Below are 20,487 nucleotides of genomic sequence, written 5' to 3' on the forward strand. Positions count from 1 at the left end.
AACCCCTGCACAGATGTAGCCCAAGGCAGCTCAGTCTCCAAGTGGATTCCCTAGCAATGGGAACAGGAGCTGTCTCTGACATGAACTCAGTGGCTGACTCTTTGATCACCTCCCCCTGATGGGGGAGCAGCCTTACCAGGCCACAGAAGAAGACAATGCAGCCAGTCCTGATGAGACCTGATAAACTAGGATCAGAAGGAAGGAGAGGAGGCCCTCCCTTACCAGTGGACTTGGAGAGGGACATGGGAGGAGATGAGGGAGGGAGGGTGGGATTGGAAGGGATTGAGGGAGGGGGCTATTTCTGGGATACAAAGTGAATAAACTGTAATTTATTAAAAAATAAATTAATTAAAAAACAATCAAAAAGCAATTGACCCAACTGTTATTCTGACAGTAAATATATACATTACATAAAGTATCGCAGAAGTCTGTTGTGAGAATAATAGTGTCATTTGTTATTCACATAAAGGGTCCTTCAACTCTTTCATACATGAAAAGAGCAATTTGCAGAAGAAATGAGCTTCACCACTGAGACTTTTAAGATTATTAAATTCTCTTGTTAAAAATAAAACATGTTAAAAACCAATTGGTTTCTGAATGCAAACTTGTTCAAAATAACTGTACAAATGATTTTCCAGTTCACTCAACACCACACAACATCTAGTCAACATGGGATTTTCTTAGCAGTGTTGTTACAAATGTGCAGTGTCATGAAAGCTTTATGCAAAACCTTTCTAAGTTTATTTTGCTTAATAGGTACAATGTTTCTGTCACAATTTAAAAGTTTTTTAAAAATCTTATTTAATTGCAGAAAATAACTAGATGGAGTTGAAGAGTAAGTGTGCCCTGGTGACTTGAGCGTTTATTTCTGGAGCTCATCTGCAAAACACCATGTGGGACCTTTCTGTAGGTCTTGCTCCTGCTTTAATGCAAATAAGACTAAATGGAAAATGTCTGCTTAGCTTCAGTGTGCATGCTTGCAAGTCTGTGACATGAGTATTATCACTCAAGAAACTACAACACATGGCTAGTAACATAATTTTTAATGGACTTTTCCTGTTTTTAAAAGGAAAAGATGTGTTAGGGAATGGAAATGAGGATATACTATTTTATGTTAGTCCAACACATTAATACGTTTATGACAAAAATCACTTTAATTTTCCCCAAGGAAAACGTGTTTCCACCCTTGACTTTGTGGTTTGAGGTTAAATATCTCTAACTCTAAATGTAATGGTTGATGTGCGACAGGGACTGAATTTAGTCATCTCATTCAGCATCCCTCGAGACCGTGGTTGGTTCAGCAGTGAGCAGAAGACAGGACAGCCTTCCCCACTCTTAATTCCCACCTCCAGGGAAACCATGGAGTGAACAAAAGAGCCGGTAAAGATGACCAGATAAAGTAAAAGATATTATGTGTAGATGGTTTTGAAAGGTTAATATTGTTCAAATTCCCAGGATGCAGAAGAAGACCAGCACATTCAATGCTTGATAATAAAACTCCAGGGTTGTCTTTTGTAGGAGCAGGGAAAAAAAAAACAGAACAACAACAAAACAAAAAACCCAAAAAACCCTAAACGCATAGAGAACCCCAAAGACCGCAATATTACAAACTCTCGGAAAGAAAAACAGAGCTGGAGTTGTCATGCTTCCTGACCTTAAAAGAAATCACACAATGACATGCAAATAAATCACCAACCTGCAAACTGCCATGAAAACACGCAATACTTAAGCTGACAGATTAGAAAATCGCAAAAGCAAACCCATCAAAGAGTTCTTGGTAAGGACGCCACCCAATGAGAAAAGGGCAGTCTCTTCAATGCTGTTGAGAAAACTGGTTATTTCAGGATGAAACTGAGCCCTCTTTTAATACCTGCCCACAACAAGCTCAAATGGATTAGACTTGAACAGGAGATCTCAAACCACACAGTTCTTGTAGAAGAAAACATGGGAAAATGTCAGAGCACTGCTGATTTTGGATGTAACATCAAAGCACGAGCATCAAACATACAGAGAATGAAGTGAGATGATCTCACACTGAAAGCTCACATACCAAGAAGGAAATTAACAACACACTGAAAGGCAACCTACGGAATGGAAGAGAATGTCAGCAAAACCACATATCCGATATTGCATCAAAATGAAAATGTCTCCTACAGCTCAGTTTCAAAGATCGACACAGCCCACTACAATGTGGACAAATGACTTCTGTTATATATTCAAAAGAACTGTAAACAGGCCATCAGATCTGCATGTCTGTATTTGATGACACATTGTTTACAACAGCCAAGAGTCTGGTTCCTCTATTGCCCATTGATTACTGAGTAGAGAAAATGTATTGTATACAAATGATACAATTTTTAGCTTTAAGAAGAAGGACCTCTTTCATGTGTTTCAAGATGGATGAACGTTGAAGACATTATGCTAATTCAATTAGCCAGGCATAGAACAGCAAACACTGAAGGACTTGACGTATACAAGGTATATACAGTACATAGAACCATGGAAGTCCTTAGTAAATTGGCCTTGCCTGGAACTGACATAGGAAGGGATGTTTTTTCAGTGGGTACTTTAATCAAGTATTACAATACTTTACTACACACTGATGAAGCTGTTAAGAAAACAGTTTACACTGTGGGTTTTGCACAAACTCACATGCTTGTACACACTCCACTTTTCTACAGGTTTGTTGGGATTTATATACCTCGGTTTTTTATTTTTACATTTTGTATCTGTCACTGTCTGCCTCATAACTTTTTTAGGATAGATTTCTTTCTGTCCTCTACACTGTGCTCTTACTATACGTGCAGTGTATAACTATTTTATAGAATATTATAGTTAACTATTTTATAACTATTTTATTATAGTTAACTATTGTATAACTATTTTATAGAATCTTTCGTGTCTCCACTTAACTAAATCCAACCCATTTACCTCAATTCCCAGTTCATCTGTGAATCTCCAAGAAATATGGTCATACTGACTATTTCTTCCTCTAACACTCCTAGCTAGTCGCTTACATGCTGCCTGGTAATTAGGCTTTTAACTTTTTCCAGGTCAAAGACATGTCTCTAGAAGATTATAAATTCCTAGTACAGAGAAGAACAGGTCTTCTTAATCTTGTTTTCTAGTTACTGCTTAATATATTACAAACAGTAACACATAAAAAACTTACTCAATATACAAACCCAATAAATATTTCTCAGCTGACTAAACACTGCCTAGAAAACAAAATGGTTAACACAATAAATATGTATATGAAATCTTGCTTCAGTGGATACAATGTCATCTAGGAGAGCAGTCTAGAGTCATGCCTCTTCTTCCCCTTTACAGATAAACACAGTGAAGTCAATCGAGGCAAGAGCTGCTTCCACATATTACACAACACAATCTCACAAATGGCGGGCTTCCTTTACAAGCTTATCGGGACTGTAATACGAGACAGAGTAACAGCTGGTTCCAACATTCCTAATTCCATAACCAACGCAACAACACAAGCCACGGAAGGAACAAATACAGTCCTGCTCTGTTTACTGGAGAGCGGGGGATATTTACTGGGAACTCATACTTTCTTCAGCAACCAGCAGAGGATGTGGTTTTGCTGATGTTATGGTATTCTTGAAAGCAGATTGCCAAATTGAGTGTCTCAGGCTTACTGAAGAATGTTTGTATCTAAATACAAATGCACACAGAGAGAGAGAGAACTTCACAGTCAGTAGAACCATAATTGACACAAGTGTACAATCCCAGTTTGAGGTTTTTCGTCAACTGGCAACAAATGAACAGAAAATGAAGGGCTTCTGCAGAGCTCTTGCCCTGTAAAGAATCCTCCATTTTATTGAGCATTGCACAGCCATTTCTTTCAAATACAGTGTGCATGATCTTCTTTTCTTTTAAAAATATTTATTTATGTTTATTTCACATATATAGGTGCTTGCCTACATGTATGTAATGGATCATGTGTGCACCTGGTGCCCACCAAGGATGGAAGAGGGTGTCACATCCCCTAGAACAGAGTCATACATGGTTGGGAACCACCATGTGGTGCTGTGAACAAGATCCGGGTCCTTTGCAGGAGAAGCAAGTGCTCTTAGTCACAGAGCCATCACTCCAGCCCTTACATGACTGCTTGGATGACTGTATCAATACAGCCTTAGTAAGTTACATTATTTCCACTTCCTGGATGAGACATGAAATAAAAGTAAAGGAAGTTTAAGGATGCTTCTATGGTAGGGTATACATTGCTAAAGAAACATATCATACATATGCACAAGTATGTTTGGCTTTTTTTTGCCCTGTTTCTTAAAAAATTCAAAACCAATGAGAAAGACCAAGAATATAGACAAAATCAGATCTCTCATTCTTAAAACACAGTCATATTCTTCTTACTATTACATTTCTGATTCTATTGATAAAATAACGTCTTCTAAAAGTTGTTTTAAACTTCAGTGCTGTATATAAAATCAATAAATGCACATTGTTGGTGTTAACGAACCTATAAACTCATCTTATGCTGAGCCAGCTCTCCGGCCCCCACTTTAAACGTTTCAACTGTAAGGCTAAAATAACTACCTAGAAGAGACTTCCTAAGGTTAGCATTGCAACCTTACTACAAAGCTCAGCCGGCTTTAGTTCTTTCCTCTTTCACAAAACAAACTGAAATGCAATATGGATCTTCGCCCAGCCTGAAACACATTCTAGCATGTCAAGGTCAATGAACATCTCCTGATTTGCAAAGCCGAGTCTGTTGCTCACTTTCTGAGGGTCTCACGGTTATCTATTTACTATTTCTCTATGTAGGTATAATGTGTGTGTGCCTGCATGAATTTGTCTGCACCATGCATGTGCAGGAGCCCTCAGAGGTCAGAAGTGGAACGGAAGCTGCTCTAGGCCATTGTGACTGCCACGAGGGTGCAGGGAACTGAACCCGGGTCTTCTGTGAGAGCAGTAATCTGTCTTAATCACTGACCTATCTCTCCAGCTCCTATCATTCTTCTATATTGTACCTCTTACAGTGTGTGCTCACCGTTTATCTTCCTTATTAAATAAGAGCTCTATCCACAAGAGGCGTTGAAGTTACAGAATGGTCATTGTTTCACACTTAGTACCTGACATAATACCAAAAGAGCACTCAATACGGATTGAATGAATGAACTACGAGTGAATGAATGAACAGAGATGCTTATGCTCAAGTCCCTAAGCAGGGGGAGGCTAGAGTAGACCAGAGGATCTCAATGCCGTTCTCTGCACTGTCTGTCTCTGTCTACATTTTATCTTAGTTTACTGAGTGGCTATTATTTCTATACATCAAAATAAGTTATCACACTAACCCAGATTTGCAAATTCTCCTAAGTTCGCTATTTATTTTTTCCATTAAAGCTCAAAGCCCAAATCAAAGTCTGTTTCACCTTTTATTTCTCTTTCTTCCATCACCTTCCTTTAGTAATCAAGTTGTGGGTTTTTTTTTTTTATATCTTTAAAGTAACTTTCACCTGTAGCTAGTTGATAAACCACCCACTGAGTGAATATTGAGTTCCTATCGTGAAACTCCTAGAATTTTATTCTAGTCACTGTAACAAATTTTATAGAAATTGACTTCTCTCAAAGACCTTGTAGTTTAGCAGAGAGCCAGACAAGCATAAAAGCAGGTACTTGCTTGATAGTCATTTTTCTCAGGGACATGAAGGAATATAACTGAATTTATATTGAGGAAACTTGGACAGTGTTTACGAGATGCCCAGAAAGTTACATTCTGATAAAAGAACAGCATCAAAGAAGCCGTGAGTTCTGAACAGGTACAGGATGCTTTGTTCAGCTGTGAAGTTTGGCTGGAGCGGAGCTTTTAGAGAGTGATGATAAATGTGTGCCGCAGAGTTAGAAGAACGTTAGAGCACAGAGAACCATGTGTTAAATATAAAGACGTGCAAGTCTTCACAAAGACGCACTCAGACTCAAGCCCAAGAGTAGCAGGCTGGGATGTATACTTTCCACAGATTTTTTTCCTTTTGGCATCGTCACTGCGGGTTTGAAGAATTGCCAGATTGGAGGCAGGGAGGGAAACCGGAGGTCTAACTCAGTAATCCTGGATAGAAATGAAGGGGGCCTAAGCTGTAACACTGGCAGTGAAAATGGTTTCAGAGAGAAAGAGGGGAAATTTTGAATCAAGGAGAAATGGTAAAAGGTTGTATAACTGATGGCGCGAGGTTGCTCAGGACTCCAGAGAGGGTTTGATGCAAAGCACGTGTGGGACACGGAGGTGCAGAGGCAGCTTCACAGCCGCGGGAAGGAAGTGAGACATGGCTGCGCGGAGCCGTGCTGGTGGGTGGCGGGCGAAGCTGCCAGCTAAAACACAGGGCGCACCGCACCGTTACCCTGGGCTTTCGGATAAACACTGAGTGACGTTTAGTTCAAATGCTTTCCCACTTCTGCCGCTCCATTCCCTCACACACTGCCCTTTCCTGAATGTCACAGGGCCCACTTGTGGGCGTCTCAACTCTTCGTCACTTACCGTGTCGGTTCAAGCGTTACCTTCCCTACAGCTGTTTCCGCTTTCACTGTGTGTAATAATCATTATGGTTATAAAAAGGACTGTATGATGGTATAGGTTGTACATTTCTTTGGTGTGTGTGTGTATACGAGTGTGGCAGTACATGTGCTTGTGGAGGTCAGAGGAAGTTGCTGGATGTCTTCCTCACTTACACCCTATTACTTACTTAATTAGTTAATTAATTAATTAATTTTAGATGGATTCTCTAAGTGAACCTGGAGACTGGCAATTGGCTGGAAAGTAAGCCTCGAGTATCCCCAGCTTTCTCTGTGAGTGCTGGGGATCTGAGTCCCATTCCTCTTGCTTGTACACCAGGCTCTACCAGGCTCTTTACTCTGTGTGCCCGCCAGCCTGTAAAGTTCTTAAAAACATAGATGAAGACTTTCCATCCCGGGACTAGCAGTGTGGTTCCCACTTGGAAGTCACCTAGTAAATATTTGATAAGTGGGTAAATGTTCTATTTCAGATCTTCATTATTTCTCCAGGCCTGTCCCCAACAGTGCATGCTGTGCTCCAACCCAGCTGGGGGGATCTGCTCTCTTGAATGGAAGGGTTAGACACTCACCCAAGCCTCAGACAGAGCCTGAGACCCACACCCCGGGCTCTGCAGTCTGAGGACCCTCACCCCATACACATTCAGTGCCTACCTGGAACCTCCCTTATCACTTCTTATAATAAAAAGAAATTGTTGTTGTTGTTGTTGTGTGTGTGTGATTTACTATCATTATTACAATTACTGTTGTTGTTGTGTAACTGTGAGTGAGTATGTACAAGTGAGTGCTGTGTCCTAGGAAGCCAGAGACACTGGATCTCCCTGCAACTAGAGCTCCAGGTGGCTGTAAATTACCTGAGATGGTTTGGGCGATCAAACCTGGGTCCTCAGCAAGAGCAGTACATGCTCCTAACTAACTGCTGAGCCATCTCTCCAGCCCATCCATTACCTAGAGTTGTGGAGTGCTTTCGTTTGCCTTCAACTTTTTCCTGGTTTAAACTACCCTTTACAATGACTTAAGGGCTATCTTTTAAAGACGCAAACCAGATGGCCTATTTGCTACTTAACTATCTTTGATTACTTCCTGATGCCTGGAAGGTAAGTGGAAATTTCACCTGATCACGGGTGTTCCCGACCATGTGATCCCCAAGCTAAATGGTGAAGAGCTCAGACTTGGCAATCGCCTCTTTGTGAAATCCCTGGCTACGCTACTCACTTATGTTACCTGGTATCTTCCTTTTACATTTTTGAAATTTTAATTACTGTGTTCATGTATGTGTTCCTGTACATGCCACGGTAAACATCTGGATGACAGAAGAAAAGCCTTGGGAGTCAGTTCTTTCCCTCCATCATGAAGGTTTAGGGGCTCATTCCTTGGTTGTGGCTCTGAGGTAAATATTGTTCTTACAGAGCCATCTCTGTCCCTTGAATGACTATCTTAATATTTGTGACATTTGTAAAATGGGGGTACTATCTACTTGATAACATTATGTAAGACTTAAATTATCTAGTTTCAGTAAAACATTTGCTGTGCCTCTATACACATCACCGGACAGCACAGTGAGCTAACGGAAGTAGCTGTTATTAGCTGTCCAGCCTTCCCTGCCCTGACTTCTCCTCTCTCTCCACTTGACACCAACACTTTCCACTTGAGCCTGATGTCACTAACTACCCCACCCTCAAATGTCAGACACTGGCACTCCGTGGTTCTGTTTCCAGTGCATGTTTGCTTATGACACATAGCCTGCCTGGCCGCCTGGGCACACCTTGACACGGAAACTTGGTGCTTAGTACTGTGCACACACAGAACAGCACCCTTCTGCATACAGAGAGGACAGTAGACAGAGTGATGGGGCTCAGGTTTCTTCGGTGCCTTATGTTACATAAGGGCTCTGGGACACCACACATGTTCTTATACTGAAACAGCAGGTGTTTTACCAGTGCAGCAGGGTTCCAGTCATTAGAAATCTCTCTCCCATTTACTGTCCACTATGACTTTAAAGATCCATTCTCATTAGTTTTTTTTTTCCTCTCCTCTAAATTTTTTTGAACTGCTATCTATGATGTGTATGATTTTCAAACATTGTTCCTCTAACATCCACAACAAATTCAGAAAATAATTAAAAACTGACTGGAATCTGAACTCAAGATGTTTATTATTTACTGATAATTCTGGTGTTCTTAAGATCTTACTCTACACATATTAAGAATTTAAATGAGGGGGCTAGAGAGATGGTTCAGAGGTAAAGAACACTGGCTGTTCTTCTAGAGATCCTGAGTTCAATTCCCAGCAACCACAGGGGGTTTCCAACCATCTATTCATGGATATGATGCCCTCTTCTGGTGTGCAGGTGTGCATGCAGACAGAACATTCTATACATAATAAATAAACAAATCTTAAAAAAATTAAATGAGAAAACGCTAGGTATCTATATTTAGTATGGTTTTTATTTGATTTTTACCTTTGGTCCTTCAGGTCCATTTTGTCCAGGAATCCCAATGTCTCCTGGAAAGCCCTAGTAGATGTGAAAAGGTAGAGAGTTTATTCCACAGCAAATTATTTTAAATCTATTAAGCATATAAGCCCCCTCCATCATCTGTAAACCATGCCCAATAAAAACAATTTATATTCATCAAAATTCAATTTAAATGATTATTAGACAATTGTTCTACACTGGGATTTAAAAAACTCACAGTATCACATAAAAGAGAATTTACTTTATTAATTGTTCACAATCTTCAGGCTTAAAGACCCACTATGATCCTATTTAAGAGGAGAAAAAAATGATATGTTCTTCCATTGTCATACCAGACACTGTGCTATCAAGGACTAAAGAAATGCACTTTGTAAGACTCACTCTTCACTAATTATGGATGAATGTGAAGTTTTTGTTAAGCAGAGATACAATCCACTTCTATCTACTTAAAAAAAGTATTGCTTTATATACAGGATGTTAACCAGCTTTGCATCAAATCTACCTATCATAGCATTCTAGACTTGATTGCCTATACTTAGCTTATCTAGAGTTTTAAAAATTACCATCTGACTCTTTCCTTTACTAACATATTAGTTTAACAAAATTTTGTCTGTATTTATTTGCAGCAGAATCATAATTTCACATTTGAAAAGCAGTCTAAAGCATTTGTTTCCCAAGGTGAAATGCATGGTAATGTTAACTAAAGTCTACAGTGGAGAAAGGCCTGGATATTGCTCTAAACTGATGAGGTTAAAATTTTTGCCGGTATAATGAGTCAGAACACAATACATCATGCTCAATTTCAAGAAATAACACCATCACCGGAATCCTCTTCTAATCACTGGTGAAGAAAGTTCATTCCCATTGACACAGACAAGGCAGGAAAGGCTCACAACTCAGTATTTTTTTTTTAAAGCTTTTGAGGATGTACAGATGTCATCAACTAAAGATGGTTCTGTGGAAGGATAAATGTGCTGGGAATAAAAACTTTAACAAGAATGATGAGGCAGCAAAGGTGATTCTGTGAAGGTCATTTTGTGAAGAAAAACAACAACAACAAAAAAAAATGGCATAGATTCATCTGGTCTGGTTAGGATCTGTATACTCCACCAATTTGTATACCAGATAAAAATATGGATTATGTGGAGAAAAATATGTTGATGACATTTATGTCAAAAGACAAATAAGGTAATGTACCTAAAGAACTTGCTACCAGGGCTGATTTCTAAAGGTCGTGAGATAGTTAACATATTGATTGGTGGTATTACTGATTAAAAGGCATCAAGTTCACCTATGCTGATGTTTGTATTCATGCATGTATAAAATTGTATTCATCTAGTAATTTCAAGCTTTCTCTCTTGAATACATTATATTTACTGGGAAGAAAAGTCACTTTGGCCTTGAGGCAGTTTACCTATCTTCTAGTTCTTGCTAGAACAGTTGCTAGTTGAACCCTGTCTGTTACCCATTATATTTCTCTCACCTTGCATTCACTACTTGAATGGATATTACCTGGGGTTAGGGTATGTTTCACCCTTAAATATCTGTTCCTCTTTTGCCAAAACTCTCACATCAGAAAGTAACTTGACACCATGTTTTGTCTTGTTTTATTTTTCAGGTCAGACTGAAAACTCCTTGGGTGTATGTTTTCTACTGTCACATTCCCCAGAAAGTACTGCAACATCTGGCATGCAGTAATTACTTTAAAAAGTTTTGTTGTTGTTGTAATTGTTGAGTGACTTATTTCTTTTGAAAAAGAGGACAGCATGTCCTGTGGCTAATTTGCATCCCTTCATCCTCATTTACAGCCAGTCAGAGCACTGGCTCAGAGCACCCTCATGGATACATTCATGACTTGTCCATCTTCCAGATGACCCCAGAATACCTTATCATACCAGCAACTGAGAAAGCTATCACAGACATTGAAACTAGAGCCATTTAAAAATAATTCTTAGGGTGCATGGCTAGGATTCTACAAGCCAACTATGAGGAAAAGAAACTTTTTTCAGTGGGGAGAAGAACTGGATTAAATGCAACCACAATAAATATATTTAAATTCATAAGTTCAAATGAATTGACTTTTAAAATTGTCTATATAGAGAGGATGCTGACTCATGTGGAAAAGTGATAACAAAAATGAACAATTGAGCATTCATTTGCCTTTGCTTATATTCTGCACAAGTTTCATCCAGAGAGTAGGAAAGGGCATTTCAGCCCTTCCCACAAAGAAATGACAAAGCAAGAAAAATCTATTTTTCATTCCTCAAGTTATCCCATGGAGTTGGAATAGAGATGAAACCTAAAGTAACACCGCACACACACACACACACACACACACACACACACACTGGTAAGGCACTTGCTTACTGATGGAAGAACACAATATGACCTGCTGACTTGCCCACAAAGAAAACCAACCTCAATATGGTCAGGACTTTGCCATGTGACTAGCAATTTTCAAGAAAAACACCAATCAAAGAACATGCAGAACTACACCCTGAGCCTATAATCATCACACACCATGGAAGATGCTATGAGTCAAATGACTGGGCGCTTCCGCAGCTAAGTTACAAGAGGGGGAAAGAATGGAAAGTGAACCCACCACTGAAAGACACAGCAAAAATTAAAAACAAAAGCAAGACACAAGAAGGCCTTGAGTGGTAACAAACAAGTCTGCCTCAGCCTTACAGTGCTTGTTAGGAACTATGTCTGAAATTTGTGTTTACAGTCTCTAGTGATTGTGATTTATTTTACAATGAAACAGCAAAAAAAAATTAGTGAGGTAATTCTAGCTAAACACAGGATGTCTGATACATGTGAACACTTGCATCTTTTATGAGTCAAAATATCAAGGGAATGCATGAAAAAACAACCACGAAGTACCACAGACAAAATATGTCAACAAATCAAATGTCAGAGTTAAGTAAGTCGAACATTTTGAAATTAAAAGTTTATTTGCAATCTCCTCTGTGTCCTTCCCACATGGGCTAGCTTAGAAACTTAGCTGGTGAACATTTTTATTATTCTAGATATTCATAGCTTGACCACTCCCAGGCAGCAATCTTGTCATTTAAATACTACATTTTAAAAATAGAAAAAAATTAGAGTTACCTGGATCAGGTAAGTATTAATGATAATATCCAGCAAAAAATTTGGTTTTTGTTGTTTTGTTTTTGGTTTTTGAGACAGGGTTTCCTCTGTGTGTAGCTTTGGCTGTCCTAGACTCACTTTGTAGACCAGGATGGCCTTGAACTCACAACAATCCCCCTGCCATGCCTCCCTGAGTGCTGGGATTACAGGAACACACCACAAAAGAATATTTTGTTTATGTTTAAATTTACTGCTCAGTCTGTAAAGCCAACGATGGGACATGCATACGTATGTTAAGCAGTGAAATGTCAGAGAGTGTACACACTAAAAACTTGCAATGTGTTCTTAGGGCCAAGACTTCTTTATTTTTAAAAATCATTTTGGCAGATAAATCTACAATAAGAAAAATAAAAACAAAAATCTGATAAAGATATCCGGACTTATTGCTTTACATTTAAAATAATATTAACAAGTCAAAAACAGAGCTCCACCTTCAGTTAAGTCATCACATCACACTTGGGAACATGATACCTTAGTGAGGTGAAGAAGGAGGCGGGAGGAGAGGAAAGAGAGAGAGCAGAGGTCAGGGAGGAGAGGGCAGAGAAGGAGGGAAGGGAGGAGAGGAGGAGGAGGAGGAAGAAGAAGAAGAAGAGAAAGAGGAGCAGGAGGAGAAAAGCCTGACTTCTGGTGCTTTCTTAATGAAAAGTCTGATCACAGATTGTTACCGAGAAGCAGAAAAATGAAGTAGCTTTAAAAATAATATGTGCAAATGTGTCTTCTATTTTCAGTCTTCACATCTGTTTGCTGTACAGGGTGATTCAGTGTTCTCTCCAGTAAAAACAAAGTTTTATTATTCTCTAATCACTAAAGGCTGCAGACTAATTCACATGCATTTTTATAGCAAAACCTGGGAACCAAGGCACTAGCAGATTGCATGTGTTTCCTTGGAAATCATAAAAGTGAAATACTGCCTTTTTACCTAGTGGCAGCCAAAAGCTCAAAAAACTAGTTTCCTAACAAGGTAAATACATGGTATCTTATGGCATATATGCGTTGACATTTTGAGCAGCTTTCCAGTGGGATTAATGTATTTCTGTTTTTAATGAGATCTGTAATTTGTAACAATTGCAAATGGATAAAGAACAAACAATAGGTAAATGTAGTGTCTGAATTAATGATGAGCAATCACATGACGGAACAAACTACATGAACCTCAAGTGTCTTAAGCTAAGTGGAAAAGACCAAACCAAAAAAGACCATAAACTATGAGTCATTTATAAGAATACTTTGGAAAAAGTGGATTAATGTGGAGTGATGAAAAATGTATCAAAGGCTTCCTATGGAGGAAAGGAACAGGAAGAATAGAAGAAAAAGACAAAAAATTAAAAATTATGAAGATGCAGTTTCTGGCTTTGATAGACATATCTGTTGTTTTGGCTTAATAATGATATCATAAATTATCCATAATTGAAAATCTATTTAATTAAAGAGTTTAAATCTTTGTATTTTATTACATATCAATCATATACTTCAATAATCCTTTTTGTTGTAGTTTTAACAAATCGGCATTGGGTACTGTGATGGATAATATTGACCACTAACTTCACAGTGTCTGGAGTTGCCCAGGAGACACACCTCCCAGCACACCTGTGAGGGATATTTAGGTTAGTCTGTGAGCATGACCATGAAAGATTGTTGTGATCAGGCTAACTGCAGTGGGAGAGCCACTCACTTCGGGTGTCACTGTTCCATGGGCTTGGACCCTGGAATGCAAGAAAAGCAGGAAGCTAGGTAAGCAGGAGGCCTTTTCTGCCACTGCAGACACAATGTAGCCTTCAGTATCTGCTGCCAGGGCCCTCTCCATGGTGGACAGTTTCCTTGATCTGGGAGCCCCAATGATGCTTTCTCCCGTAAGCTGCTTTTGTCACAGTATGCTTTTCCTAACAACAGGGAAAGTAAATAATGCAGGCCTTTCAGATAACTATTTTCTGTGGTTAGGTAACTGTGTATGAGGATGTGAACGGGCAGAATTCACTCACTGAATTAGTCCTTTGGGAAATCTATAGATTTTAGATTTGGATTATTTTTGAGTTACGTAGCATGTTTGATTATGATAATAGCTTGGAGACAAAGTCTGTATTTTGGATAATATGGGATTTTTTTTATAATTTTCATAGTGGCTTTAAAGTGTTTTAGCTTGTTCTAGATGATATTTAGGCTACTCAACAGTCACTGAAATGTTTAGTCCTCGTAGGTGATCCTTGGCCCTGCCCAGCATGATTTGGATTCTGCTTATCTTCTGAGTAGCTTTGAAATATAAAATTAGTAGAGCTGAACACAGCCCCTTATTGAAGAAGATAGTCACAAAACAAAATTGATAGAAAAAACTTGTAGATTATGAATTTGTGCAAGGAAGTTAGGTAAAGCCTAGACAGTTATTTGGTATAGAGTACATTAAATAAACATTTAATAGTCTGAACTGATGGCCAAGTTAAAAAAGGAATGTTCTTTTGTGTGTTGGAGTAAATGCACATGTGTGTGGCGAGATGCCCTCTCGTGTCCTTCCTCGGGTGCCTTCCACCTTTTTTCTTATTGGCCTTGAGCTTGTGAAGTAAGCTGGGCTGACTGGCCAGTGAGCCCCGGAGACTCCGCATGACTTTTGGGGATCTAGCTCAGGTCCTGGTGCTCACAGGACAAGCACCTTATTAACGGATCTGTAACTCCAGCCCCATCAATTCCATTTTAGGCAATTATATTGTTGCATAGTTTCAAAAGTTACCCTTTGACCAAAAATAAACACAAAAGTAAAATGTAACGTAGCTTCCTAGCATTATAATTTCGCTTCTTCAAACAAGAAGGAACACACTCAGCAGGAAAGCCCGGTCTGTGAGGGGAGATTTGATTTGAGACAGAGACACGGGGTTCGCCGTGATACAGGTAACACACACCAGGCCAGCAATAACGCCAGTTCGAACGGGAAAGTAATATTAAAAGGAGCAATAAATTGACTTTTTCTGAATGAGAATAAGCCATCCAAAAGTTAATGCCGACAAAAATATTCAAAAGCGCAAAAGTAATAAAGTTGTTTTTCCAGTAAACTATAGGAACCAAACTCAAGCTCAGAGCAGGGAGCTTCTGCAAAGAAGGGGTGTCCCTCTCTTCAGGGAAAACCACGTGCAGAAAATATAAGTTCTGCCAAGAGAAATGCAAAGTAAACACCCCATCGATTTATCTGGTTCTTGTTCATCCCCTCTTTGCTGTGTTAGACCTAAAAAGCCTTCATACCCAGATTGTTTTCATTATGAAAAATTTGAAAAGTTTTGCAATTGATTACTCCTCATCATATGTCCTCCCCCTTTGAGCAATTCCATGTATTTGAGCAGAAAAGATACTGCAGCTGACTCCCATATGTTCAGCATCATGAAAGTCCAGCAGAGAAGGTCCTCAAACAAGAGACAATGCAATTCCTATGATGCAACACAGCCCCACACATCTTTGATATCACTCTGAAAGGCATGGGCAGAATCAGACAGGAAGTTTCCATGTATTCTTGCAAAGGCCACACAAAGCTATACCAAAGTTACCGTTTTAAAACAAACCATTCTGTTATTTGACGTTCAGGCTTCAATTATCAATAGTGACAAAAAGCAGAGTAGGGTAGGCTGGGGAGGAAATAGGAAGATAGAAAATGAATACAAGCCAGGTTCAATGCTGCACACCTGTGATCCCAGCACTCAGGGAGGCAGAGACAGGCGGATCTCTGTGAGTTCGAGGACAGCCTGGTCTACAAAGAGTCCAGGAAAGCCAAGGTTACACAGAGAAACCATGTCTCAAAAGGAACCAACCAACTAACCAACCAACCAAACAAAACAAAACAAAAACAAAATAAAAGAAAATGAATACAAAGATAAATAGGGAAATTGAGGACTTTGGCTTGAATAGATCTTCATTCAGTCGGTTTTGACGTCACAATTCATTCACATGTCAAAAGTTAAACTACGTAATTTTCTAGGTGCCGTAGTACATGGCTTAGTTCTTAGCCCTTTAGAGGGAGAGGCAGCAAGCTGTGGGATTTGAGTTTATCCTTGGACAACCGAGGCCATAGGAGATGCTGTACCAAGAAACATAGTTGAACCTTACAAATATATGTAATTTGTTATATTTCAGTTATACCTCACTAAAGCTGATGACAGGACAGCTAGAATTGGATGGTTTAGATAATCATGCTGTTTTGGTTTCTAGGGTAGTAATGATTAAAAGATCTGTAGAGAAAAAAAATTAAACTTTATTCCCTAAACTTCGTCCCAGGTTTAAATTTTGAATTATTTTTACAGGTAATACCAGCATGGTCATTGTTTTATTCATGTGTTTAGGAAATGTATTTTAGACACTCAATATCTACCACCTCTCTGACTCATTAGGAATTTCTCTGGCTGCTTGAATTAATGAACACAATTTAACGTGCCAGGCACTGTACTCAGCACTGAGTGTTCTCTGGGGGAAAATGTCGTGGCTTTGTGGACATACGTTCTAAAGACTATCTCAAAGAACTCCTCCTTTTGTGCATTGGGTATGTAGTGGCAGATGGGTAAGGTGACAAAGAAATCACATTTACAATGCTGGAAGGGATATGCCAGTGACAGCTGGCCACCAGCATCCTTCCAGACAGCAGGTTATGGACCTTGAGCCCACAGCTTTGCAGTCTGTCTCATTGTCCTTCTCAAGTAAGTTTATTGCTTTGTGGGACTGTATATAGACATAAGTTTAGGCCTCACAGAGAAGAATGTATCTGCTCCAGGTTCTGCAATCATGCATTATGTTGCCAGCTCAGTGCCATGTGGTCTATGTTGCCTTTCAGGGTTTGCCTCAGTGAGATGTGGCAGTGTTTCTTTACACCTTGCAGAACGTGGTTAGTATGGGATTTGTTAGAATGACTTATAGACTGTAGTCCAACAATGGAAGGTCCAAGAATCCAATAGGTGTTCAGTCCTTGAGGATGGAAGTCTCAACTGGTCTTCAGCATGTGCTAGAATCCTGAAGAGGCAGGCTCTAATGCAGTGAATGGATGGACACACTTGCAAGCACAAAGTCAACAAGCAAAGAGAGAGCAAGGTCCCTTCCTCTTCGTCCTTTATATAGGTTACAGAAGGTGTGGTATAGATCAAAAGTGGATCTTCCCCCCCTCAAAAATGTATGGATTAATCAGGGACCTTCTCATTTCCAATGATTTAATTAATTGAAATCCATCACAGGTGTATTCAGCCATTTAGATTTTAGTTAATTCTACATATGGCCAAACTGACAACTGAGAATAGCCATCACCAACCAAGAGTAGGCATTGCAGTGACCATTTAGTACGAGGCCTGTTACATTATAATCAAGAATACGTTTCTCATTCCAGTAAGATGTGCATGGAGAAATATAGATGTATCTTAATTAACTTTATTCTTCCAGCGTTTACTGTTGACTTTACCACAGTGAGATAATTCATCACTGTTTCCCTGCATCTTTGCACATTGTGCAAATGAGGTGATGAAATCCACTATCCCCACCTAACTTTGTAGAGACTTAGGTAAACTATTTGTCTACAGTACAGAACAAGAAACTTAGTGTTTAAAACAATAAAGACGTTCACTCTCCGAAATATACTATCTTTGTGATTCTCTGCAAACTAATTTAATTTTCCCGAGAGCTCCTAGTCCCCTTCTGTAACACAATCCAGATCAGGTGCAGGTGCTGGCCTCTCTTGTCAACCTGTGAGAACGATGGCTTGGTGAATCAGTGCAGATCTAGTCACCCTTGAAACTGCTGTTGATGAAATAGCCTACCCTTGGTCTCTGTCATAAGGCTCATGTCTTCTATCAGCATCACTGGAATCATCTGGTTAATTTGTTGACTTCCTTGTACCATAAAACCTAATGCACTGTCTGTTTTGGTAATGAGGACATGTTAATTATAGAGACATAGTCTTTTGGGGTAGGAAAAACAAGTCTTCCTGAGATGAAACAGGTCCAAGCTCAGTTATCATGTTGCTGGCAACGTTCCTCGAGGCAAAAGGCTGTTCTCACCAATATCGTGAGCTGTCTCAGAACCCTCCACTGCTTCTAAGATTGCTTCTCCTCACACTAAGTATGAAAGACTGGGCATCTGTGACTATCCAGGGCAGCAATCAGTTCGGAAGGCCTTCTTGGAAACTGAGAAGGTAATTTTCATATTTTTCACAAGTAAGTATTACAACATCAAGCCAGACTACAAAACTACTAGATACATTGCCTCCAATAGCCTCAAATCTAAAGTTGTCTTCAATTTGGTGTCAGTCAGTTTTACTTCCATGTTTCTTGAAATGTTCTTGAAACAAGGGTTCAAACTTTCCAAGTACCTCTCTCTCTCCTCTCTCTGTCTCTGTCTCTGTCTCTGTCTCTGTCTCTCTCTCAAATTTTGTGCCAGAGAGCAAGCCCCAGCCCAGGACATGGCACATGCTAGGCAACTGTCCTGCCAGTAGACAGTTCTTGGTGTCTATCCTATTACAGTCTTAGTCGTCATTGTATCAGCAACAACAAACATTTACTTCAGCTAATCAGTTTTATTAACTGTCTGTAAACCTACTATGTGTTATTACCTTGATAGCTTACATGATTTGCCCTGCTTGGAATGTCCTTACTCCCTCCTGACATTTATTTATAAAGAGTCTAACTCAAAGTACATTTTCCGTGCTTCTGTTTTTAATCATTCTAACAATAAGCTGTAAAAACCACTCACTTATTTATCACATGAAACTTTCTCTCCTGTGTATATCTTACCTTTCCCAACTAGAATATACATATAAAAAAAAAGTATGGGTGATATGCTAAAATATTTCCAACAATGTTTATTTGGCATAGCTAAGGACATAGTAGAAACTCAACAAATAAAATTTTATTAGCTGACTTAATCACATGTACTATTTTAATACCACTTCAAATATACAGTGTGTGTGTGTGTATGTGTGTATGTGTGTGTGTGTGTGTGTGTGTGTGTGTGTGTGATGGGTATGAGCATATGAGTGCAGTACACACAGAGAACAGAAGAGGGTGTCAGATGCTCTGGAACTAGAATTACAGGATTTTGGTGGTAAGCTGCTGGATGTAGATCCTGGAAACTGAACATGGGTCCTCTGAAAGAAGGTTCTGCATCCCTAACTACCAGCTACCTCTCGATATTCTGTTAAGTGACAACTGTTGTTTGAAGCGACCACTTTTAAGTGAGAACTAACAGAAACATTCCTAATCAAATCCAACTCGCAAAAGATATTAAGGAAGTAACTGAATCAAGCAAATGAAATGATTAACATTAATATAATCATCTAACACAGACAGCCTCAGGCTGGTGCTGGCTAATCCAGTCTACGGAAATGTTAAAAATGAGCATTCGATAGGAGGCCTTTATTTTATAGGAACCGACTTGCCAAACTCTTCTTTTTCCCTAATGAAGACCACCCTGGTGGGAAAGAGGACCCGATAACTAGCCCATCCTGGCATTTCTGTGATTCATGGTCTTGACTCAGTTTTGTGATAAACAGCTGGCCCCATTTACTAAAAACAGCACCCCAAACTCAAATACTTGGCAAGAGCAACGACCCAGGGGAGCTAACAGCTGAATCAACAAAACCCCTCACTATCCTGCTACCATATTATAAGTCTGTGTGGGATCTATGCTCAAACTGACACTACTCTGCCTAGAGAAACTGCAAAGCTTTCTGAATACTACGTATGCTTCTATCATAAGAAGAAAAAATAATTTTAGAAAGAATGCTTTGTGTTAGAGCAAATTATTTTCCCGATATTCGGGAATATTCGGTGATATTCACCTGGAATATCACCCTATGAAGAACAGAAATGCACAGATATCCATGTCACTATTACAGCAACTTCATAACCTTTTGGAAATAAGTAAAACACTAAGAACAGACTTGTTTTGAAGTGTTTTAAGGTGATGTTTCTCCATATTGCCCCAGCAGCAGCAGTTTTTGTCAATGCCAGTGGGAAATACCAACATTTATGACAGCGTTTCAAATCCTTGGCCTTTACCAACAGCTGCTAGAACTCAGCGCTTCCTGTCTGGAAGGAACTAGCAAGAAGTGCTGGCTGGTTCTGAGCACACTGTGCGGCTAACTTCAGAGAGTTCGGTGTTGACCTTCACAGTGGTGCCAACACTCCTCCAGGGGTGACACAGGGACCAGGTAATCATAGGCTTTTGTTACCTCAATTTCAGATTTTCCTTCAGGTTTGAAATAGAGATGTCTTTGAAGGGAAAAACACATTGCTTTTAAGTATCAATCACTGCTCAGAATGAAACCTATTATCTGGTCCTTTACTAAAAACAGGCTCTAACTGAAGGACAAATTA

The 20,487-nt window shown here is 39.4% G+C and overlaps 1 protein-coding gene across 1 annotated transcript in view; it reads right to left on the minus strand.

The window, feature by feature from the left end:
* Col24a1 (collagen type XXIV alpha 1 chain) overlaps window positions 1-20,487 on the minus strand; it is a 247,837-nt gene that overhangs the window by 141,143 nt on the left and 86,207 nt on the right. The window contains exon 20 of the mRNA XM_055614315.1: window positions 8,999-9,052. Coding sequence (XP_055470290.1) covers window positions 8,999-9,052 — 54 coding nt within the window. The remainder of the gene's footprint in view (window positions 1-8,998; window positions 9,053-20,487) is intronic.

Source organism: Psammomys obesus, unplaced genomic scaffold, assembly GCF_907164565.1.
Source record: "Psammomys obesus unplaced genomic scaffold, mPsaObe1.curated_primary_1811, whole genome shotgun sequence".
Classification (NCBI taxonomy): Eukaryota; Metazoa; Chordata; class Mammalia; order Rodentia; family Muridae; genus Psammomys; species Psammomys obesus.